Below are 24,541 nucleotides of genomic sequence, written 5' to 3'. Positions count from 1 at the left end.
AAGGAGTCATTTGATTATTTTGCCCCATAATCTGGTAGACTAGTTGTTACTGTATTTAATCCTTTAATATTAAATATGCATATTTAAGACAGGTTGTCAATATGGTTATGTTAGAACCCAGTTGCAAAAACACAACCTGTTTGGTTTCACCAACAGTGTTTTGCAAATGCAGCAAACAGCCTCCTGGGTGGTGATGGGGGAGAGGGGGAAAGCAGTGGCCCCTCCCTCAGGGCCACCAGCAGTGGTTGGGCCCTGCCCCCCCCCCCCCCCCCCCAGGAGATACACAAGCTGGAGGAACAGGTAGCCAGTGAGTTCCCCACCTTCCTGGGAGCAGTGGGTGGCAGGCTCCAGCCACAGTGCTTCAGGCTCCATCCCCAGGCCCTGTCCCCTGGGCTCTATTCCCTGGCTGCAGGGTGGCAGGCTCTGGGCACGAGCTTCCGCTCTTCCCATCACCCTTGGCTACTGCTGCCTCCCCCAGGACCCCACTGTCCCTGGCCCCAGCTGCCTCTGTACCCACCTCCCCATCCTTGGCTTAATTTGTCCCTGGGCTTGCCAGGGCTGTGTAAGTCTGCTGTGAAAAGTGATATTTGTATGTTTGTTAATATCACTTTTCACAGCAGACTTAGTAGCTAGCAAGTCTTAAAGAAATAAGCAACCAAAAAAGGCAAAAGAAACAAGGAAAAAAAGACAAGAAAATGCAAAGCACCTTATTTGTGTTTCTATTCTATTTAGGGTCAGTAAAGAATAGAGTCAACTGTATATTATTTTTATTGTTGAGTTTGCAAAAAAAATCCTACATAAACAAATTACAATGATTTGGGCATGTATATGTGCATATTTATTTGTTTTTCCTAAAGTTAAGTATTTTAGGAAAAATTATCAGACTGGCCACCAGCAAGAGTTGGCCACCAAAAAATGTGTTGTAAAAACCTCTGCTCTAGGAACCTAGAAGAATTGAATTAACTTTTTTTATTTTATTTGTATGTGACCAGATCATTTTAAAACTCTCTAACCCAATACGAAATCAACCACTTAACCGGCCCATTTAGCTGGCAGGTTTGGCCACAGTTGACCCTTACGTGCCTTTGCTAGCAGGAAACTTTCTGTTGATGCTCTCCAGGCATCTGGGGGAGCCAGGGTCTGGCAAAGGGACAGGACGAAAGTTTGTTGCTCTGTAGGAGGGACTCCGGGTGGAGTCTGGCAGTGATTGATGGGAAAGATGTGACTGAATTTGAAAAAAAAAAAAAACAAAAAAAAAACGATTCGCCTAATTCACTGGATTTAGGCGCACACCAAGAGCAAGGAGAGGCTGCTTTGCTACCGACATCCACTTACTCGTTTCGCAAGAGCCAGTCCCTCCTGCGGCGGCAGCGCCAAGCTGCTGCTCGCCAGGCAGCGTCCTTCGGAGCGCGGGTGCTGAATCGCAGGCAAGCGCTGGGAAGCAGGAACCAGCCCTTGGCAGCTGCTTTGTGCTGGGAGGATTTGAAAGGTAAATAGATGTTTATAGCAAGCTGAGGACGAGCCACTGGACACGCGTTTTCTTCCCTGGGGGGAGAAAAGAAACCTTGGGGCTTCTCTTTGAACTGATAAAGGATGCGGAGGGGCTGAGAGGAACCCCTCCCGAGGGAAGGGGGTGAGGGCTGCAAGCCTGGGCAGCTGAGGCCGGGGGGGGGCGATGCGGTGGGAATCTCCGCTCCGATTGTTTCTCGGGTTTTCCTCTCGCTAGTTGCAATTGACGTTTCCACGAAGGTCGGTGCCAATCGGCATTTCACCGCCTGTATTTCGCCGTTTCCAGACCTCGAGCGCGCCCGCCTCAGGCTAAGGGAGGGAGATCGCGGCTTGCTCCCTCTCTGAAAGGGGCATTGGCCGGGACAGGGAAGGAAGCGGGGTTTCCGCGGGGCTCGGTGCGTTTTGTAAGGGGGGGGGCTGGCGCCTCTCCTTTTAAAGCCTCCCCCCGGTTTGGCAGGAGGGACCCCCTTCTGAGCCGCGTTAAATGTTCCTCTCCCGGCTCCTGCTCAGTGCGGGGAGAAGGGCTCCCCCCTCGTGACCCGGCGAGGGTCCTACCGGAACGTCTACACTGCACTGCACTGCCCCAGCCCCTTCCCCCGAGCCGGAGTCAGCCCGGGCCGGCCGCGGGTGTCTCGCTTGCCGTGTAGACAGCCTGTGGCGGCGGGGCTGGCGCTGCGCCCGGAGACCCGCGGCCGGCCTGATCCCCGTCTCCTGTCTCTCTGCTGCAGGGTGACCCGGCGCCGCTCGGCTCTGCCCGGCTCCCGGCAGCGGCATGCACCGACCCGGCCTCTGGCGCCTCCTCGCTCCCGCGCTGCTGCTCAGCTGCTGCGCCGCCTGGGAGGAGAAGGGGTCCCCGCGCCCGGGGGGCGCCCCGCAGCACAGCCCCCTTTCCCCGGGGGCCGCGGTGACCCACACCGCCCGCACGCCCGGGCTCAAGGGCTCGGGCTCCAACGCGTCCGGCTCGGCTGTGCCCGGCGGCGGCCGAGCCCGCTCGCCGTCTCCGCCCATGTGCACCGGGCAGACGGAGGTGAAGGAGACGTTCAAGTACATCAACACGCTGGTGTCCTGTCTGGTGTTCGTGCTGGGCATCATCGGCAACGCCACCCTGCTGCGCATCATCTACAAGAACAAGTGCATGAGGAACGGCCCCAACATCCTGATCGCCAGCCTGGCCCTGGGGGACCTGCTCCACATCACCATCGACATCCCCGTCAACGTGTACAAGGTAAGGGAGCCTGCGCCGGCCTGGTAGACCGGCTCCCCGGCTGAATGGCCGGAGGTGGGCCGGTAGCTAGCTCTCCCCCACCCGGGCAGCTGAGGCTGGCAGGAGTTGTTCCACAACGTGCCAGGTAGGCAGCAACAGCGTTACCCCCTCTGGGCCGCACGGTGTCCTAAAACCATACAAAAAATAAAGGTGCAAGTGCGTTAACACCGGCTGTCTCAAAGGGACAACTACCATCCTAGATCTAATACAAATCAGTCAAGAAAGGGGCCGCTGATTTTGTTCACCCCCCGTAGAGGGGTAGCAAAAAGAGCATGCATTCCTTAAATGTGCCTGTTGGTCCTATGCACCAGGGTGAATTTCAGCCGGAGATGAAATGGGGAGGGGGAGGGGGGGTTTCAGGTGCTTAATTTTAAGCAGGTGAATAATCTAATTGGCTTACTTTGCTGATTAGGAATGGGTTTACTCACCTGCTTAAAATTAAGCAACCTGTTAAGTGCTTTGCTGAATGTTGGCTTCCTTCCGGAGAGAAGGGGCAAAGAAAAACTGGCTTAGGCACATAGCAATGGCAGTTGCCCCTAAATACCAGCATGTGGCTCTGGGCCCTGGTTCTCAAATTGGAGGGGGAATGGTGCACCCTTAGCCCTGTAAAGAACTTACCCTGTGCCAAAGCCCAGTGGCCTGGCCTGAGATCTCCTCTGCAGCTTTCTCTTTCCCACCTCTGCCCCAGAGCAGGGAGTGAAAGGCTTGTTCTGAGTGGGACTATTCTACCTGAATGTCAAGTGCTGCTGCCATCCTTATGACTTTTACATAAAGCTGTAATAAAAATAGTAGAGAGTGTAAAAAAATCTTTCTATTCTACCCTGGTCTCTGTAGTGTATGATTATTAATTCATATTACTGGTCCATTCAGAGTCTCCAGTCAAGATCAGGGCACATTGTGCTGGACAGTGATTATACAAAAGATAGTTGCTGTCATCTAAATATCTGAACACCTTACAGAGGTTACTCAAAGTAAACAAGCAGATGTTTTCTCCACTCCTTTCCCCACCAGCAGGTTAGAAGTTTTGGACTTGGATCTTATTTTAATTTGGGAATGCTATGTTGAAAAGATGGGCTTTTAAGTTAGTCCTTGGTATGATTTGTGCTCACTCTGAGAGGTTGTTGAAGGGAATCCCATAATCTTTACCCTTCTAAACATAGAATCATAGAACTGTAGGACTGGAAATGAAGTCAAGAGGTCAGCTAATCCAGTCCCCTGCACTCATGGCAGGACAAAGTATTATCTAGACTAGACTATCCCTGCCAGGTGTTTGTCTAACCTGCTCTTAAAAATCTCCAATGATGGAGATTCCACAATCTCCCTGGGCAATTTATTCCAGTGCTTAACTACCCTGACAGTTAAAGTTTTCCTAATGTCCAACCTAAACCACCCTTACTGCAGTTTAAGACCATTGCTTCTTGTCCTGCCCTCAGAGGTTAGTTAAGGAGACCAATTTTTCTCCCTCCTCCTTGTAACAATCTTTCATGTACTTGAAAACTGTTATCATGTCCACCCTCAGTCTTCTCTTCTCGAGACTAAACAAACCCAAATTTTTCAATCTTCCCTCATAGGTCATGCTTTCTAGACATACTGGAGTATTCTTTCAGTGGCTGTTGTAGACTTTAGAGTCAAATTCATTAGAATTATACCAGGGATGAATTTGACTCAGTGTTTTAGACCATCACGGCACTGTATATTTATCGGCCTTTCTACATAAGGGGGTGGTAATTTTCTGGCTGCAGGTGGTGTGTGTTAAACAATAGGTGTTTAATTTTTTTAAAAAACTGCTTTGAAAAGTAAAAACGATGAATGGACAAAATGACAACTACCCTGTATAAATCCAAGAAAAACTGTCAGTAACATGACTTTTTGGTACAGGAATTTGATGTTCTAGTGACACTGACATTTTCAGAAATGAAAAAACACCTGGCAAGGGCTGTCACAGCTTACCCCACCCCATCCCCCAAGCAATAATATATTATTCTTATCTTGATTGACTTTTCATGAAATATATTATCATGTGGGAGGACAGAAGGGTCAGAGAGCATACTAAGTTATACCAAGCATATTGCACATTCAGGACTTGCCATTTCAAAAAGGTCCTACTATTGTCAAGAGCTGCTCACCCATTACTCCATGCTTTGTAAGCAAGCTCCCAAACTGAAGTGATATTTAATTGATAATATTTAAAATTATATTATAAACACATTTACCTGTATTACTAATGACTTTAGAGCATTAACCCCATGGAGAATTTTTAAAAATCCAGTTTATTCTTCACTATTTTGTGTGTTTGAATGCTTTTTGCTGTCCTCTTTCATCTTGGGCACTGAAGTCAGTTTCCCTTTAAGATTCTTGTGGCCACAGCATTTGCAAACACCTCAGTGTACTGTTTATTTGTTTAAAACAACTGAATCCAATGGAATTTTAAAATGAATGCTAATGGAAACATACATTTCTATTAGCCTGAGATTTGGTAAAAGCTTATTTTACATAATGTAAATTATGTGCCAAATTTGAGTTGACAGTGTCCATTTACCAACTTCACAATCCTGTTAATTCAGTTGCAGAGATGAGCCCAAAAAGCCTTATAACATTTGAGGCAGATTATAGTGAAATGGCCTGTAATCAAAATCTCCTGACACTTAGTGGAATGAGAAAAGTAGAGGCTAACAAAGTGTTTCATTTTTGTAAAGGCAGCAAACTCATCAGTTTTAACTCATGATTTGGAGCAATTATAATACCACTGACCCAGACCTTTAGAGTGACATTCAGAGAGGGCACCTATTTGGAAAATAATGTGAAGGAAATTGCTGTGTTCAAAAACCTACCATTGCTAATAGCTTTCTTAACAATGCTTACAGTAGCCAATGTGAAAGTGAAATACCACCCTAGTGCATGAAAAGAGTACCTAGCAGAACTAGACAGATCCACAATAGATACTTCAGAGTTTGCACAAAGCACAGATTTTGTGTGAGCTGTTCAGCATGATGAATTCAAGATACTGTTTGCAGTGTTGCTGTAGCTATGTTGGTCCCAGGATATGAGAAAGACAAGGTGGGTGATTCTGTGATTCAGTTCTGTATCTTTTATTGGACCAACTTCTGTTGGTGAAAGAGCTGAGCTTTGGAGCTACACAGAGCTCTTCTTCGTAACCTATTTCCCCTTGTTTTTTCCTCCCCCCCCCCCCCCCCCAGACGTTCTTGTTAAACCCTGGATTTGTGCTGGAAATGGCCCACCTTGATTATCATACACATTGTAAGGAGAGTGATCACTTTAGATAAGCTATTACCAGCAGGAGAGTGGGGTGGGGGGAGGTATCTTTTCATGCTTTGTGTGTATAAAAAGATCTTCTACACTTTCCACAGTATGCATCCGATGAAGTGAGCTGTAGCTCACGAAAGCTTATGCTCAAATAAATTGGTTAGTCTCTAAGGTGCCACAAGTACTCCTTTTCTTTTTGCGAATACAGACTAACACGGCTGTTACTCTGAAACCTGCCCAGAGGTGATATTTTGTGTTTTATCATTTCTCTGCGTGAATTCATTCAAGAGTGAATGATTGGTTGATTTCACCCACGTAGATGTTATGGAGGTATTAGTGCACTGGATGAGGTACACCACATATTGCGATAGGCAGGCGTAGAACCAATGGATCTTAAAAGGTGTGTTGTGGGGGGTGTTGATCATCATAGCAGTGGAGATATGTCTGCAAGTTTTGCATCGGTTGTTATGGTAGGGTCTGGTGCCGCTTTGAATTGGTGTGTCCTGGTTTCTGGGGAGCTTACTTCTGATGATGAGCTTGGTGCGGTTAGGTTGAGATATTCTTGTCTAGTAAGTTCCTAAAAAGCCAAAAAGTTCAGACACCTGTGCCTGTCTTGAAAATTCAAATCACTTATCCTGAAGCTATCTAAAGATAATCAAATATCAGCTAAGCTATAAGACAAAATAACATGTAATGGGTAAAAAGCACTTATTAATATATTGCACTTGATAATAGAATATTGGCTAAGTTTTTAAAGTGGGGCATTATGAAAAGTGGAAAACATTGCACAGCTCAAGCAAACAAGAAAATATGCACAAAAAATGCAGACGGGGGATTTGCAGGACCCGGGGAACAGTAAGGCTGTGGTTGCAGATCTACTACCGCAGAGTACAGGGAGGCTACCACTGCCCTATGCAGCAGTTTGGCCTTTTGGAACTATGGTGTGCCAACCATATCTCTTTTCCATTTTCCAAAGTGCCAGGTGGAGCCCTCTGGAGATGTCCTTCTGCATGGTCCATGAGCATGACACAAACACAGAAGTTTGGGGAATTACAGGGCCATTTAAAGTGTGGGTCATTGAGTGTTATGAGTCCCCCTCTGTGCTCAATCCACAAAGGATGAATCTGACAGCTTTCAGCCTAAGAGTGTAGTTTCGGAGGTTCCTAGGCCAGGCGCCAGCATTGGCTATGATGACAGCTATCAGATAAGCACTCTTAGATAAAATTTTTTAAAAGATGCTAAGAGAACATTAAGTGAAAAGTGGAACACCCAAAAGTCTACAGATTCCATACTTATAGTTGGATGCACAACGTTAAGTCTACCTCTTGTGTGTATTCATTATGATGTTTAATTACATAGATACCATTTCACAAATACCATAATATAATCTCATACAATTTCTTCTACAACTTTCAATACACATGTGTTGTAGTTTGTAATATTCATTTTCTTATACTTACATAATATTATTGTGTTCCATTTGATTTTATTGATTTAGTCTTCCGCACAGGGGCCTCTTGTGCAGCTTCCTGGACCTTCACTCTTCACGACTGCTACTTTCCCAGATCACAAGTGGGTGGGGTGGGGTGGAGCCTTGACTCTGCCCTCCCCAGTCATGCACTGGCTGGCAAAACTGAGCCAACATGGGGAGGGGGGAAATCTGCACCTGGCAAGGGACTGTCACAGATTACTTCCCCCCAGAACAAATGTGGGGGAAGAGTAGAAAAACAATTGCCACTCTTCAGTCACAAGTACATTCTGGGGCTCTTCCTGGGCAGCAAAGCTAAGGGGCCACAAGGCTTACTACACAAGCCAGTGAGCCAAGGCTCAGTCTGGCCTGGTATATGATAATCCTCTTTTCTGTGATTATTTTAGCACTCAAAAGTTAGGAAACACCATGCTTATAGTTGCCGTACAACTTTAATTTGGCCCTATGTTCATCCAGTCTGTTCACGGAAAGACACAGGGGTCATATGGAAAATCTAGTATGTGATCATGTAGTCAAAAATCATAATGCATGTACACAAAGAGCCTAAATTAAGGTTGCCTGGGCGATAATCAGTTTGGCATTTCTTAACTTCTCCAAGCCAAGGTACTTCTCGATAGTGAGGACTATTACCATTCCAAATTTTAGCCCCCAGTCATTTCAGCTGTAGAAAAAGTTGTCATTTTTTTCTATAATGGGAAATGCACAGTATTTTCACTCTTTGCAGTGTCTGCACCAATTCTGTTGAGATTTTGCAAACCTCAGCTCTAGACAGAGACCAAGCATGGAAAACTTATGCCCCCAAAGACTACAGTTTTATGCTGCTTTCTCTATAATATAGGTATTTTCATAAGAGCAAATTAAGGGCTTGAAGTGTAGCTGCTCAGCCCCGGGCTTCTTGATGAGCTCATGGGAGGTTTTACCTGTGGCCTGGTCTAGGCGGGGACATTGACCAGAACAGCTATGGTAGAATAAATTATTTTGAAATAGCTATTCTGGAATATTCCCCATATGGACACTCTGTCCCAGAGTAAGGGCTTGTTTACACTACCACTTAAGTGAATGTCAGTTATGTCCCTCAGGAGTGTGAAAAAGACACCCGTCGGTGTGACATAAGTTACTCTCTCCCACTGACATAGCTTCTGAGGTGGAGTAATTATGCTGATGGGAGGGTGCTCTCATGTCAGCATAGCATGACTTCACCAGATGTGCTCCGGCAGCGCAGCTACATCAGTTTAGCTACAACAGATTAGCTGCACTGTAGATTAGCCCTAAGACTGGCTTTAGTCTGGAGTAGTGTATCCACATGGGGAGCTGTTCTTGGACAGCTATTCCAGAATAATTTATTCCACAGTAATTATTCTGGTCAATTTCCCCATGTAGCAAAGGCCTATTTGTGGATGCAAAATTGGGTCCTATGTCTCTAACATATCAGATTTGGGACATTTCTCCATGCAGTGTATATGCCATTTTCCAAGGAACTTAATCTGGGTCATTTATATTTGTAAAATATCATTAGATTTTGTAAATTCAGTGTAAAGTTTTTGTCAGCTTATCTGTACACTTATTCACTCATTACATATGTGCCTGTGACCACCACCACCACCAATTCTCATCTCCTGCTTAGCCTTTTGGCTTCTCCTCTTGTGTTTGTGCCTAATGGCAACACAACTCAATGAGAGCCAACACATCCATCCATGCTTCTTGCCCAAGAGTGCCAGGGGAATGTAGGTTCCACAACTGTTTACCTTTCAACACCTCTCCCTAGAGTTTATGGGGTTCTTTTCTCTTTGGGGGTGTCTGCATGTAATTACCCTTAGAGTAATGATCTTAACACAAACAAGAATTATAAACAGAGAGAAAATGAAATTAAAACAAAAGAAATGATTTTCTGAACATAACTAGATTTACATTTCTCATAAACTAGACTAAATAAGACACCCTCATCTTGGTTAGAGAAAAAGAAACCCATCTATGTCTAAAAAGCAAGTCCTGGCTCCCAACAGCTAAATAAATCTTAATAAACTTAAAATATTAAACAAGTGCTTCAATTAAATATTGTGTAATTCATCTCAGTCATTAAGAATAGTTTATTGGCAAAATCTATAATTTGAAACACTTGTTCCTATGAAAGACTGAAAAATCCTTTGCCTTCATTGTCTATCTTGGTATTCAGTACATCAGGTGGAAATATATTAGCCTTTTCAGATTTATGCATGTACATGGATTGTGAGGTGCAATTTTGTTCATGAATTCGGCACACAGGTGCATGCACTTTTTTGCACATAGCTCTGGGCTTTTGAAGCTTTGAAAAGCAAGTGCTAAATAACTGTTCGTTTGTACCTTTGGCTACCCACCTGTATAAGAGAATAAGAATTCCTGCTATATACAGTCCTGCATGGGCTCATCAGAGCTTGGGTCTAGGTACATAGGAGCAAGCAGGCACTACATATCTGCTTAGCATCCTGCCAGAGAAAGAAGACAGGAATAGACGGAGCCTTGGCACCAACCCCCTAATTGCAGGAAAGCACACCTGAGCCAACATACGGGATATCGTAACCAGCAGCAAATTTCTAACATCCTCCTTCCCACACAGAACAAAGAGGATGCGGGGGAGGAGTTATAACTCACAAGCGGGGCTGAGTCACAATTCCTGTTGGGACTCTCCCTGGAGTTGTGCAGTTTACACATTACCCCCCGACTCAGTGCTGTACCTAAATACACAATCTAACCCTTTCCGAATATGAATGTATTATTAATGGTTTAGATACAAATAAGGCATGTTTAAAAAAACTAGGTTTCTTAGGTATGATTTACATCATTCTGTAATGCATACTCTCCTCTTTTTTTTTGGTATTAATTTATTCTTTAAAAACTATGTGGCAAGCAAAATATCACCACATAAGTTGGGTGAATATAAAGTGCTGGCGGAGACCACTTTGGCATGTAATGGATTATTTTTGTTTTCACTTCAGTTTGGCTCATGAAAATATTTAGATACCTGTATTTCTGTTTCTTTCCCATTCCCAGGAATATACTTCCTATACCCAAACTGTTTGTAGAAGAAAATCTCCTTTAGGAAAACAGTCTTCTCTTTTGTAAATATTCCATTTTGAATCTTATTAACATTTTATTTATTACAGTATAAAACTTTTAGTGGAGTAAGTACATATAGGGCTCTACTTTACTAAGAATAAATACTGTTATGTACAAACATTATTCTCCTGAATAATGTTTACTCTGGATTTGAGTTAAGAATAATTTGATCCCCCTATTACCACAAAATTTACAAACTAGAATGCTTCATTTATTCCCTGGTTATAAGCCTAATTCTGAAGGAAACATCCCTAACTCTGCAACTCAGTTGAGAGAGAAAAAAATAACGGAGGGATGTAATTCCTTGTTGGCAGTGACTGCTTCGTGTTCCTGAGCTTCTGTATCTTGTAGATCACAATCTACAAGAGGCCCACAAGACATTTGTAGATAGTTATAAATATTAGACCTGTTCAGAAAGGATTCAATAACATGACTACTTACCCAATCTCAAAGAGTCTCTTTTCCTGTACACCCTCTGTCACTATCCTTTCTGGTATTTCCTCTATTGTGGATGGACTTGCTTCAATGAGGATTTGAAAGATTTGGCTCATGCTATGACATAAATCTGGAGCATCAGTCCAGCTTACAGCATAGTATAGTGGTTTTCAATCTGTGGTCCCCAGACCCCTGGGGTCCACAAAAAAGGATCCGCAAAAGTTTGTCATTACCATAGAACAGTGGTTTTTCAACTTGTGGTCCATGGATTCCTGGGGGTCCACAGACTATGTGTAAGATTTCCAAAGGAGCCCACACCTCCATTTGACATTTTTTAGAGGTCCGCAAATGAAAAAAAGGGTGAAAACCACTGATATAGTAGATACATCGGGTCATGTTAAACTAAAGTTGCAGCAAATAGCTCATCAGTTTCAGCTATGTTGAAAACGCTCTCTGAATCCATGAGCTATTTATTCATGTAGTAGGCCTGTTCTTCCCAATGACCCTAAATGTGCCCCTAAGATTTATTATGACTGATGTATGTAACAAATAATCCTCTCTAATATGACCTGGCAGGAAATTTAAAATATATCAAAGTGTGAGACCCAGGAAAGCTACCAAAACAAAAATCAAAAACCATCTCTGTTATCTTATTCTAAATGTACTCTTGGAGATGGTGTGTTGTATATACAGTCTCACTGGAGAAATGTTCAACAAAAGACCACTTGTATCTGGTGATAGAACTTTCTGAGTTATGATTCATCTCAGATTACTTCCTGCATTTCTACCAAATAGGGATTGGTCCTGATCATTTGCAAGAGGGAAAGCAATGAACACTCAAGCCAAATAAGGAGCAACATCCCAAGGTCCTTCTCTACCAGCAGGATGATTACTATTAAAAATGAAGTTGGAGAAGTTAAAACAGAAGGATAATGAGTTGGATCCTTGAGGCTCCAGTAGGTCAGGGCTGAGCCCTCAATGCACATCCCAGTCAGCAGCACCAACATTCTAATTTGTCGGGTGGGGAGGCAGCCCTCCCGCGAGTGCACCCCGCCCCGCTCCTCCGCACTCCCCGCAGCATCTCCTCCATGCTGTGGAGCTGTTCCGCAGCAGGTGGGAGGTGCTCGGAGGGCTGGGGAGGTGCTGATCGGTGGGGCCGCTGGAGATGCTGGGGAGTGCGGGGGGAGCTGGCTGCCGATGGGGGCTCAGCACCCACCATTTTTTCCCCATGGGTGCTCCAGCTCTGGAGCACCCACAGAGTCGGCACCTGTGATCCCATTCTCCAATGATGATTCATGCTAATTCAAACAGAAGAAGGAGACGCTCAGTTGAGACCAGCTAAGCACAGCTCCTATCAAGACTGCCAAGGGAATGTACCCTTTGGATTGCCTGGTAGAACTGTTGCATAATGATCATACAAATCTTGCTGGTATATTCTAAGGCAGAGATTCCCAAATATATAAGTTCCCTTTCCTAAAGGGCTTCATTGAACGTTAAATACACTAAGAGAAAATCATCCCAGAGAAATGTTCATGTTACATTAGCAATTTCAGTGTTTATAATTACATTAATCATACCTGGTATTTTCTTTTCGCAGCTCCTTGCAAAGGACTGGCCCTTTGGAGTTGAAATGTGCAAACTGGTACCCTTCATTCAAAAGGCATCAGTGGGCATCACTGTGTTAAGTTTGTGTGCCCTCAGTATTGATAGGTGAGACCTGTTTCATTGTTACCAACTCTATATTTTCTTTTAAAGTCATTTAGATAATATGAAATACAGCCAACTTCTGCTCTCTGTTCAACTGATACGACAGCATTGACGTGTTTATATCAGTTGAATAGAGGGCATAATTTAGCCCTTAATGTAATAAGTGTCCACTGTTGATATTTAGGTATCGAGCAGTTGCTTCCTGGAGCCGCATCAAAGGAATTGGAGTGCCAAAGTGGACTGCTGTAGAAATTGTATTGATCTGGGTTATGTCAGTAGTCTTAGCTGTTCCTGAAGCTATAGGTTTTGATATGATTGTTATGGACTATAAAGGAAAGCATCTTAGAATCTGTATGCTTCATCCCACACAAAAAACATCCTTTATGCAGGTAAGATATTTTCTCTTTTAAACAAGTCCTTTCTCTTAAACAATATCTGTATCTAGTTTGCTCAACGGTCTAAAAGTACAAAACTTACTAAGTTTTACTTCTATTAATTATTAAATTCAGTGTTTAGTAGCAGGGTGTACAGAAACTCTGTCACTGACTTATTGTGTGGCTTTGGGCAAATTCCTTAATCTCTCTGTTTCCTCATCTGTAAAAAGGGACAATAATACTTATATCTCATTCGTGCTGTTAGAAGGATTAACAGATAGTTAATTCAGGCTTGCAAAATGCTGCACATTGTTCCTGTATAAATGTTCTCTTTACTATACCCCAAACTGAACGCCTAACACTTCTGATTGTTTCCCCCCTAGTTTTACAAGACAGCTAAAGATTGGTGGCTATTTAGCTTTTATTTCTGTTTGCCGTTGGCCATCACAGCACTTTTTTATACTCTGATGACCTGCGAGATGTTAAGAAAGAAAAGTGGAATGCAGATTGCTTTAAATGACCACTTAAAACAGGTAAAAATATGCACATGAAAACACTGCTGAGTTTTATATGAGATTACAGTAGAAGCTTCACTAATTCAAGCACCACATAATTAGTGCACACTGAAATTGCAGGCTTCACCTTGCTTCTTAGGAGACATTTATGAGTAATATTGCCAACCCCAACTGTTCAAAAATTGTAAATCAGGCCTCAAAAATTATGAGATTGTCTTAAAAATCCTGAGACTTTACTCAATTTTGAGTTGTTTTTGTCTTTTGTAGTTAGGGTCTGTAGGGTTCACATTTTTAAGCTTTTTTCTGCAACCGTGAGGGCTAAAACCTTTTTTATATGAAAGCTGAGATTGCAATATGTTCACATGACTCCAGAAGTTGGGATTTAAGAAAGACACCAAGTATTGTGGTACTCATGATAAAACTGTGAGAGTTGGCAACATTGCAGTGCTGTAGTCAGGTATCATATTAGCAAAAATCTTCATTCCAAAATACATTACACAATGTTTACTAGCGTACTATGAAGAATTATAAGTAACTAAACCTAAACTACATTTTAAAAATAAAATATATTTGAAATTTTTGCTTTCTTCATTGTTTGTTAACTTGTACACTAATTTGCAATGTCATTAGTGTAAATAAGAAAGGTTCACCTATATGAATATATTTGTAATTTATGTCTCTTGAGATCTTTAAAAGCAGACCAGAGAGAAAAGCACTAGATAATATACAAGTGAAAAATATCTGTACTTTAAAGGGGGATGGACTGGATAACTAACCTCTTTTCCACCTGTAACTTAATTGAGTGTGTGTATTGACCCCTTGAATTTTCACAGTTGATCCATGAACATGATCAGGTATGTTATAGGTATGATTAATTTGTGAACAGCAGCTACAATAGTTAAAGATCTCAAAATTAATTAAAATTTTTAAAAAATTACAATGTTCTAAATGTCACCTAAATTCCCTCTAAGCTGTGCGGCCTCGCAGCTGCCTATTAAGCCCCGCACAGGGGCTTAGGGCTGTGGTGGGGAGAGGTGCCTCTCCCCCAGCACGGACCTACCCCAGTGGGGAGGGGTGTGTCTCCCCCAGGACGTACCTGCAGCGACACGGAGAGGCACCCCTCCCCACCTGCCCCAGCGCAGACCTGCAGCAGCGGGGAGAGGCGCCCCACTCCACCTGCCCCAGCACAGACCAGAGGGTCCTCTCCCCCAGCCTCGAGCTCCTGCGGCAAGAGGACTGGCGGGGAGGGGGTCCTCTCTCCACACCGCAACCCCGGAGCAGCCTGCATCCCAAATCCCTCATCCCTGGCCCCACCCCAGAGCCCGCACCCCCCTGCACCCCCAATCCTGTGCCCCAGTCCTGAGCCCCATCCTACACCCCAAACTCCTCATCCCCAACCCCACACCAGAGCCTGCACCCAGAGCCCTTATCCCTCCACACCCCCAATGCTCTGCCCCAGCCCTGAGCCCCCTCCCACACCCCGAACCGCTCGGCCCCACCCCCACCACATGAATTTTGTTATGTGCACCAATATGAAGGTGATGTGTCACACATCACCTCCATATTGGTGCACATAACAAAATTCATTCCGCCCATGGATGTACAAAATTAGAGGGAACACTGAACTTCACCTATGTACCACATTGATATTTATTTTTGCACTTCTATGGTATCATATATTTTGGTTTTAGAAGCGAATAATAAAAGATCAAGAGAGACACTTTAACCCAGTTCCTTTCAATTTTGTTTCCAGAGACGCGAGGTGGCCAAAAATGTGTTCTGTCTGGTGGTTGTCTTTGCCCTGTGTTGGCTCCCCCTTCACCTAAGTAGGATTTTGAAGCTCACTATATATGACCAAAGAGACCCCAATAGATGTGAACTTTTGAGGTAAGACTGTTATGGCTGAATAAGATAACAGGCTTGTAAGGAAAATACCCACCCAGTATTAACTTTATGTATTCTCCCTAAGCATGCTTTTGTATTTGGTTTTCCTGATGAAAGGATTTTCTCTCAGTGGCTGAAGATCCCTCTGCTTTACACCCTACATGCTGGACATTTTGACATTACTATTTTTTCCTGGCTTATAAAGACTGGAGGGAGCTCTAGTATTGCTGACCCCAATGGTTCACATATCATGAGCCAGGCCCTTCAAAGTCATGACTGTCTTAGAAATAAGGGGATTTTATAAACACATGACATTTCCAGTTCTGTTGATTTGTGTTCTGGTTTTTGAACCTTTGAGGCACGCTTGAGTCACATATTCAAGCTTTTCTCCACAACCCTGAAGACTAGAAACTTCCCTTCAAAAAAAAAAAATGAAAGCCAAGATTCTTATATATTCACATGACTCCTGGAGCCAGGGTTCTAAGACAAGAGCCAAATATCATGAGACTCACAATAAAATCATGAGCTGTCAACAGTGAGCTTCCTTGAGAGGCCTTACTCATTTCTCTAATAAAGCCGGAGGAGTCACTCATGAGCAACATGAAGCACTCCCTCCTCCCTCAGGGTAACAAAAGACTAGGCCCAGGATTTGAACCTAGGGCTATGGCTACACTAGAGACCTTACAGCAGCACAGCTGTACTGCTGCAGCTGCAAGATCTCCCCTACAGCTGCTCTATGCTGATGGGAGACAGCTCTCCTGCCGGCATAATTAAACCACCCCAACAAATGGCAGTAGCTCTGTTGGCAGGGAGCATCTCCCACTGACATAGCGCTGTCCACACCAACGCTTCTCTTGGTGTACCTTATCTCAGTCAGAGACGTGTTTTTTTCACATCCCTGACCAACAAAAGTTTTAACAGCAAAAGTGCTTTTGTAGACATAGCCTAGGTCTTTCCTATGACCTAAGTTCCCTCTAAGCTGTGTGGCCGCGGAGCAGCCTATTAAGCGCTGTGCAGGTGCTCAGGGCTGCGGCAGGGAGAGATGCCTCTCCCCCAGCCCTGGACCTGCCACAGCAGGAGAGGCATCTCTCCCCACTGGCCCCAGCCCAGCCCTGGACCTGCTGGGGACGAGGCACCTTCCCCCAGCCCCAACCCAACCCAGGCCAGACCTGCCACGCCCCGCCGGCCCCAGTCTAGCCCCAGACCTGCTGTAGGCAGGGGAGAGGTGCCTCTCATGCATCCCTAAACCAGCCCTGGCCCAGACCTGCCAGGGGGGTGGCACCTCTCCCGTGGCCCCAACCCTGGAGCTGCCACAGCGGGGAGAGACACGCTCCTTCAGCCTCGTAGCTGCTGTGGCCGGGGGAGAGGTGCCTCTCCCCCTGAGCCCAAGTGATGCTGCAGGGATAGAGAGCTGGGGGGAATCCTCTCCCCACTGTAGCCCCGGGGCAGCCTGCACCCCAAACCCCTCATCCCTGGCCCCACCCCAGATCCCACATCCCCAGCTGGAGCCTTCACCGCCCCTCATCCCCGGCCCCATCCCGGAGCCCGCACCCCCAGCCGGAGACCTCACCCTCCCACACTCTGAACCCATCAGCCCCACCCCTGCCACATTAATTTTGTTATGTGCACCAATATGGAGATGATGTGTGACATATCGCCTCCATATTGGTGCACATAACAAAATTCATTCTGCAAAATTAGAGGGAACACTGTCCGTGACTGTGCAGTGCACTGTTACTAAGCAGCCTGGCCAGCGGCATTAGACGGGCAGGCTCTGGGGGAGGGAGGAGAAGAAATGCTCCAGTGAACTGATGATAAATATAATCCTTTACTTCATAGTTAGAGACTGACCCTGTCATTCTCAGGATCCATATGTGAAGGGGTCTGTCTGCCTCAGTGGCAGCACTCCCCCACCTGCTTCCCCAGGAACCTGCAAAGGGCATTTTGTCAGTCCAGAGATCCATGCAGAGGGACAGGGTAGGCTGGGTTTGGGATCAGGGAGACGCATATCATCCCCTCATTGCTGCCCTGAGCTACTGGAGGGTGAACTAGTGCAGTCCAAGGCAGAAAGCAGTGCAATTCCCCCTTTAAGGGGAGTCCTCAAAGAGGAGTCCACTTTTTGCAGAAGTTCCCACAGGACAGCTTCACTACAGTTGTGTATTAAGGTTGTGGTGAGGTACGCCAAGGACACAGCGCCTCTACACAGATGGCCCTAATCAGTGGAATCTATACTGTAGGATTTGTGGGCCTTATTACTGATTCTGCAAGGCAAAAACCCTGCCTCCCCTTCTCTTCCCATTAGAACAACTGGGAATAAATCTCCATGAAGAAAACCTCATGAAGATTTTCTCCTCCACATCTCCCTCTGACAGGTTGAGGTGATCAGGCCCTTTGTAATCACCATAACAAAGACTGAGTCCTCCTATCCAAAACTGTGCTTTGAGGCACAATATTTTCCTCTGAATAACCCATTCACATAGTTAGCCAGCATTACTGTTACCATACTTAGTAGTAAATCATGCCAGGGTTGAGCCTGATGTTTACAACTGTGACCCTTCAATAAGCATGATCAGGAAGTAGTGTATGAATCACATTTACTTTAATTTTCACACAGCTTTTTTCTTGTATTGGACTACATTGGTATTAACATGGCTTCGCTGAATTCCTGCATTAACCCAATAGCCCTGTATTTGGTGAGCAAAAGATTCAAAAACTGCTTTAAGGTAAGAGGCCGTCTAAGGCTGCTTTTCACCACATTAGAAAAACATGTTCTCTCTGCATGAAATTCATTCCATGCAGAGGGACATGTGCCAGGACTTACCCCTTCAGATTCAAACAGAACTTTAAAAGATGCACAGGCCTAGTACAGGCGTTCTGCATAGGACCTGATCCTGCAAGATGCACCTTGTTCACGTGCTGCATTTCACCCTTTGTGAACTATAAATTATGGTCTATTTGCCCTTTTTGAGCTGGAGCAAGAACTCACTCAATAGTTTGATGTGGGTTTCATGCATGGTAAATCATTTTCTTAGGGCAGTTCAGGAGTGTACGCTTTGGTCTTTATTCCTGTCATACAGAATGAGCCTTAAAACTTCATGAGTCCAAAGACAAATTATTAGGGCTGGTCGGAAAACAATTCTGTTTCATGAAAAGTTTCAAGGTTTCGAAAAATGTCAAGGTTTTTAGTCATATGGGGAACAAAACAGAGCCTTTCAAAAACTGTGTGTGAAAGAGAGCAACCCACCTCAGAATAGCCACATGGTTAGGGCATCTCACCTGGAATGTGGGCAACCTAGGTTCAATCCCTGTTCTGCAAGTGAGCACTCTAATTACCCAAGCTACTGGGTTTCCCACATCCCATGTGAGTGCCCTCATCACCTGGCTATTCTTACATGGTCTCTAGTTCTTTCCCTGTTTTCTTCCCCTTGCCCCTCTCAGACCAAAAAACCTTGTTCATAACATTTTAGTTTGATGAAATTTCATTTGGTCAAACAAATAACAACCCACTCTTGTCTCATTTCCCTCCTCTGATTCAAGAGAATATAATGTCAGATACTCAGTGGTTTGAGCATTGGCCTGCTAAATACAGGGTTGTGAGTTCAAGCCTTGAGGGGGCCATTTAGGGATCTGGGGCGAAAATTGGAGATTTGGTCCTGCTTTGAGCAGGGGGTTGGACTAGATGACCTCCTGAGGTCCCTTCCAACCCTGATATTCTATGATTAACTGTCATTATGTCTTAATGAGATTTTAGTGTCAGACTCCAACTGTCTTGTGGTCCTATCTGTAATGATGGCCCAGTTCTGAAAGCTCTCCCCACAAATGGACCACCCATTGAAATTAGGAGCATGCAGCATCAGAACAGACTTGTAGGATCAGGTCCTAGGTTTGGAAACTGCTGGACAGTGGGAGAGAAAAGTTCCATGAGGCAGGGAATTCTTCACGGTTTACAAGTTGTCCCCAACTCCCACAGACCAATCCTGCATTGGCAGAAGGATTGAATGGAATAATTTCTCTTTCCTAGCTTTAGATTGAAATAGAAAGGGGGAAATCACACAATTTTTGGTAAAAATCACAATCAAGTGTGAGAGGTGCACTCAGGTCTTATAACAGCCGTAGGTATAAAACTAAAAGAAGAATTACAGGAAGAATGAAAATACAAAATCTCTCATTCCATTTCCAGATACATTAAAAATTGCAGGCCACGTTCAACCCAGGCTTTTAGGGGGCTGCATATTGTTCTTCCTACTGTACAACAGTTATAATGGCCCCTAAATTCTCAGTCGAGGCTGGGTAATAGCAATATTTCAATGCATTGTGCAAAAATGTGCATAACAGAAAGATGTAAAATGATGATTCTTTTTATTTAAAACAGTCATGTTTGTGTTGCTGGTGCCAATCCAAAGACATGCTGTCCCTGGAGGAAAAACAGTCCTGCTTTAAGTTCAAAGCTGATGATCATGGATATGATCATTTCCGCTCCAGTAATAAGTACAGTTCATCATAAAAAAGTGTATCCTGTGAAATTAATTTCAGTGCCTTTATTTGAGTCTGAGTGACAATTGCTGTTATAGATTAAGATAGTAGAACTTTTGAAAAATCTAGTTTTCTGTTTGCACAAAAAGTAAATAAAAAATTGATTCCCCACAGTTACATAACATTCATAATTATGCATGGTATCATTAGCCACTTGCAAAACACGAAGAACAGCAGCAGAAACAACAACTAATTCTTAAAGCACTTAAATTCTTTGGAGTCAGCAATTCCAGACCATCCTCACTTCCGGTATATCAGTCATTTGTGTTCATTATAAACTCCTTAGGAACTGGAGTCACAATTCTTAGTAAATAGCAAACCATATCTTTTGTTGGATCAAAGCCAATATTGTATATAACTCAATGTATTATCTATGTAAAGCAGATTGAGTGTCTAAATTGTTTTTTAAAAAGTCAAATACAAACTACTTCATAGCAGCGTTCAAACAAAAAAAAAAGTACTTTTATCAGGAATGTTACACTACTAGCTGAGAACAATACTAATGGGATACAGTCAAGTTAAAAATCACACTTCTCTCTAAATATTTTTATCTACTACAAGTAACATTTAAGGTTACGACAAATCTTGTTCTCCCGTATCAGTTTGCTTATATCTTGAATTTGTGGCAGCACTTTTAATAGTCCATTTCACTGTTTGCCCAGTTATTTGATATAGTGTTTCACATACTAGAGGAGAAAAACATCTTTAAATGGAGGAAAATAAGATTGCAGAACCACAGAAATTCTGCATAGTAGCTGAAATTAATGATTTTTTAAATTGATTAGATCTCAAGTTTACAGCACCCCTTTTAAATAATGGGCCTTTAAGTAACTGACTGTAGTTTAGCCAAGTTTACTTTTCTAGAGATTACAAATGAAATTGATTTGTCATGGGAAAAATCAGAAGCAATCTAAATGATGCTTGGGGAAAAGAACCCTTAATATAGCAGATAGTACAAAATGCAGCAGAGGTAGACAGAGCATTTGGGGTTCTAATTGTATTTAGTTTTGCTAGGTCTTTAAGAAAATATTCACAAACTGTACTTAAAAGGCTAGTACTACGTCATACAGTAATTCTTGACATTGTTATAAAATGATTTTTCTTTCCATGTGTTAATAACATGTGTGATTAGTTTCTATGTCTGTAAATATTTTAGTGAAGTATAATTAAATGTAAAATATTAAAATATGGGCAGGACCCTACAAGAATATAGAGATAAAGATGCCTGTGGTAAACAAGATGTGTATTGCCAGGAGCAGTTCACATTTTGTGTATGCATAGCAGACTAATGCTTGTCTTTTAAAATATTTTAATCCAAGCAACTCATGCGTTAAATCTTTTGCTAGTACAAGTTACCAATATTAGGCTTAGTAAAAGCATTACTCTTTGGCTTTGCATCTCCAATTGATTTGTCACAGATTCCCCAAAAAAACTTATTAACACATTTCAAGCAGCAAATCATGAGCATTTCCTACAAATATCAACAGAAAGCATTTTGAAAGTGAGAAATGTTTTCAGCACACACCATACTTTATTATAATAGAGTATTTGTCAAACTCAGGAATTTTCCTACCTTCAAGAGTAAGAATTCCTTGTACACCTTGTCCACAAAGTGCCTTAAATCTTCTCAGGATAAAAACAGTTTGGATCAGATCTTCAACCTGTGTAAATTGGTGTTGCTCCACTGGAAACTACTGGAGTTATGCCTATTTACACCAGCTGAGGATCTGGGGGGTGAGTGGGTGGGGTGTACCATCATTAGGTAGCTGTTTTCATCACCCTTTGCCCATAAACCCAACTACCATAAACTTAATGGAATGAACTACATGGGGGGTTATTTCTTTAAACAGAAACAGAAGTCATTCAAGATGTGTTCTGCCAATTCCTAAAGTAGAAAAATAGGTTTTTTTAAAGTAAAAATAATTCCTTTTCTTGTGCACAAGAAGTCAATAATTTGACTAGTATACCATGTAAATATTATGAATGTTCAACACACTGTTTATTTTATCAATTTTCACATTGAGACGTGAATTAATGCAAATGAAAAACAATTATTTCTGTGAAATGCATTTCATATATTAAAAATGGGTAACCAACTAAATCCTAAATTTGATACTGGTCAGTGTTATTTTCATAAAGTTATATCATTACAATATTGTACATGTATATTATTTTTATTTCTGTGTGAAATGTAGCTGTTGTATTCTACAACTGTGTAACATGGGTTTTTTTTTTGTTTTTCCTGGACTAGTTCCTAGTTAAATTGAACCCTCATAGGCCCAGACATTTAGGTATTGTAGACAAAGGGCATGTGCACTGCCTACTTTTCAGAAAATAATATATACTTAATAGAAAACTTTTTGTAACTTCCAGTATTTACAAAGCAGTATTTTTTCCAGCAACTATATTTTCCCTGTAATAACAAAACCTGCTGCTTACATGGGTTAAAAAAAAAATACAAGGGAAAACACAAGAGAATCTGTTCTAGCTAGAAACCAAGATATGAAGGATGGGATTTTCAAGAGTGCTCAGTGTTGGCAAGTCAATGGAAGTTTAACTATTGGCTTCGGTAAGAGCAGTTAGGCCACCACTTGGAGCTTTTAAAGTATCCATCTGCAATTTGCTACCTGTCCTATCATCCTTGAATAAATAGTAAATGCAAATTTTGTTTTCAAGCATGAAGAGTATCTATATTAGTGATGAGGTGAAAGGAAGTGAAATTAGCTCTAGTGTAAACATCTAGGCTGGCAGAAATCTCATGTATCCTCTATCAGCCATATGGGGCACCTGTACACCATTAGGTACCATGGAAAAGGTCTGTGCACTATCCCGGCACAGCCTGGCATAGCAGGCCAACATGACGGGGAGCCAGAGAAAGGATCCCAGATCCCTCAGCCCTGGTATCCTGTGCAATGTCCACAGAGGGACTTAAAACTCTATTTCAATCCCTAGGCTAGATTAACAGCCTCATGGGTGGCAGGTGAACCCCGCTTCAGGGAGGCTAAGCCACCAGCCCTACCCCTTCTGCCCGCAACACCCCCTCCCTACAGCTAGAGACCCGAAGCCCTCCCACCCCCAGTGGCTGGAGGAGCCCTACCCCAGCCACCCCGAGCCCCAGGCCACTGGCCAGCCCCAGCGCTGGGCCAAGCCACTGGCCTGAGCTCCGGCCACTGGCAAGCCCAAGCTCCAGGCTGCCAGCTAGAGCTGAGCCATCACCGGCTTCAAGGGAGAGGGGGAGAAAGGCAGGGCCTCACGGCGGAACATGGGTAGGGCCATGGCCTGGGGATGGGGAAGCTTAGCCTGCCCTGGCCTTTGATACCAACCACCCATGGGAGCTACGCAGGAGCTTTGTGCTTTGGCCATGAGTTAGCGGTTGTATTTCACCTCCTCATCTTCTCTGCACTCCATCCACATCGTGCCTTATGTGAGTGAAGTGGGTTTCATGCTGGGTCAATTGCACTGATACACTGGTACTGCATTCAGGAAAAATCAAATGCAAATACAGTGTTAGTACATAGTCTCCATTGTATGTTGTTGGTATTTCACTATCCCAAACAGCTTTTAATAGACATGTACTGGCTATACCAAGACACAGATGGTTAGCAGTGGAATGTTGTGTGTACCTGCATGAAAATGTAAAATCATTTTTTTTCTTTATTGCCGTGTTTAACCATGTAAAATAATTATATATTTTGCTTTTTATGGTCACTAAAATAGCAACTTTTGTGGTTGCTACAGTGTAAACAATCTGAATTACCAATAAAAATATTTTAATTGCTTCACTGACGTTCTTTGATCTTTCTTTCTTTACAAACACTCATTTATCAAGCTGGCTTACAATGAAATTGATGTCAAAAGAATCAAGCATTTCAGAGTTAAAAGTCAGTGATCTCTAAGGAAGGGTGAGGTTATTCCACTAAATCAGTGGTTCCCAAACTGGGGTTCATGAACCCCTTTTACCGGGGGTTCGCCAGAAAAAATTCACTCATGGCGGCCAGAGGACCCCAGGCTTTGGCGGCAACAGGTGGGTTTTGCTCAAAAATGTCAATTGCAATCTCTTCCCATACATAGCAATAAACTTGTCCTGTGTTAGGAACATAGCCAGGTTGAAACTATAAAAGAAGGAAAGTTTTACTTCGTTATCCTCGATGGTGCAGCATTCAAGGTGGAAATATAGCATGCATTTATACGATGGTGGTGTAATATTTTTCATAGTTTTAGATGTTCCACGGGTTTACTCATGTTTATAAATTCCTATGCTCACCACTCCTATACTCCCCAAATCTATTCTTTTTTTATTTTTATGCAAACAATTTGGTTCCCCTGTGTTTAAAGGGCTGCCTATTCCATTAATATAGGTCCTCCCTTCTCCATGTTCCCAGGACTTTCATTTCCCCTATGCATGGAACAGAGAGCACTTCCAGAGGCTATCTTAGAGACCCTTTGAACTTAAACTGTCCACGGCAGTGATCAT

At 43.4% G+C, this 24,541-nt stretch overlaps 1 protein-coding gene and 1 long non-coding RNA gene across 10 annotated transcripts in view; one reads left to right on the top strand and one right to left on the bottom strand.

Moving 5' to 3' along the window:
• LOC141992961 (uncharacterized) overlaps window positions 1-2,725 on the bottom strand; it is a 34,951-nt gene extending 32,226 nt beyond the window's left edge. For 6 of the 9 annotated variants that reach the window (XR_012640716.1, XR_012640717.1, XR_012640706.1 and 3 more), the window contains exon 1: window positions 1,336-2,142. This is a non-coding gene — a long non-coding RNA (uncharacterized LOC141992961). The other 3 variants (XR_012640704.1, XR_012640709.1, XR_012640702.1) reach the window with 3 other exon arrangements.
• Window positions 944-23,822, top strand: EDNRB (endothelin receptor type B). The gene is made up of 8 exons (XM_074962300.1): window positions 944-1,489; window positions 2,238-2,734; window positions 12,652-12,764; window positions 12,946-13,150; window positions 13,519-13,668; window positions 15,404-15,537; window positions 18,149-18,257; window positions 19,907-23,822. Exons 2-8 carry the CDS (start codon window positions 2,282-2,284, stop codon window positions 20,036-20,038), a joined length of 1,296 nt encoding a protein of 431 aa, XP_074818401.1. The 5' UTR covers window positions 944-1,489; window positions 2,238-2,281; the 3' UTR covers window positions 20,039-23,822.
• The last annotated feature ends 719 nt before the right edge of the window (window positions 23,823-24,541 follow it).

The sequence above is a fragment of the Natator depressus genome, chromosome 1 (assembly GCF_965152275.1).
Source record: "Natator depressus isolate rNatDep1 chromosome 1, rNatDep2.hap1, whole genome shotgun sequence".
Taxonomy (NCBI): Eukaryota; Metazoa; Chordata; order Testudines; family Cheloniidae; genus Natator; species Natator depressus.
This window is presented reverse-complemented; position numbering and strand designations above follow the sequence as displayed.

Bases quoted from the DNA above. Each gene is read 5' to 3' on its own strand.
- EDNRB (XM_074962300.1), top strand. From the start codon at position 2,282: ATGCACCGACCCGGCCTCTGGCGCCTCCTCGCTCCCGCGCTGCTGCTC. The intron at 12,765-12,945 runs GTGAGACCTGTT...GTTGATATTTAG, and splicing joins TGTGCCCTCAGTATTGATAG to GTATCGAGCAGTTGCTTCCT. The intron at 18,258-19,906 runs GTAAGAGGCCGT...TATTTAAAACAG, and splicing joins GATTCAAAAACTGCTTTAAG to TCATGTTTGTGTTGCTGGTG.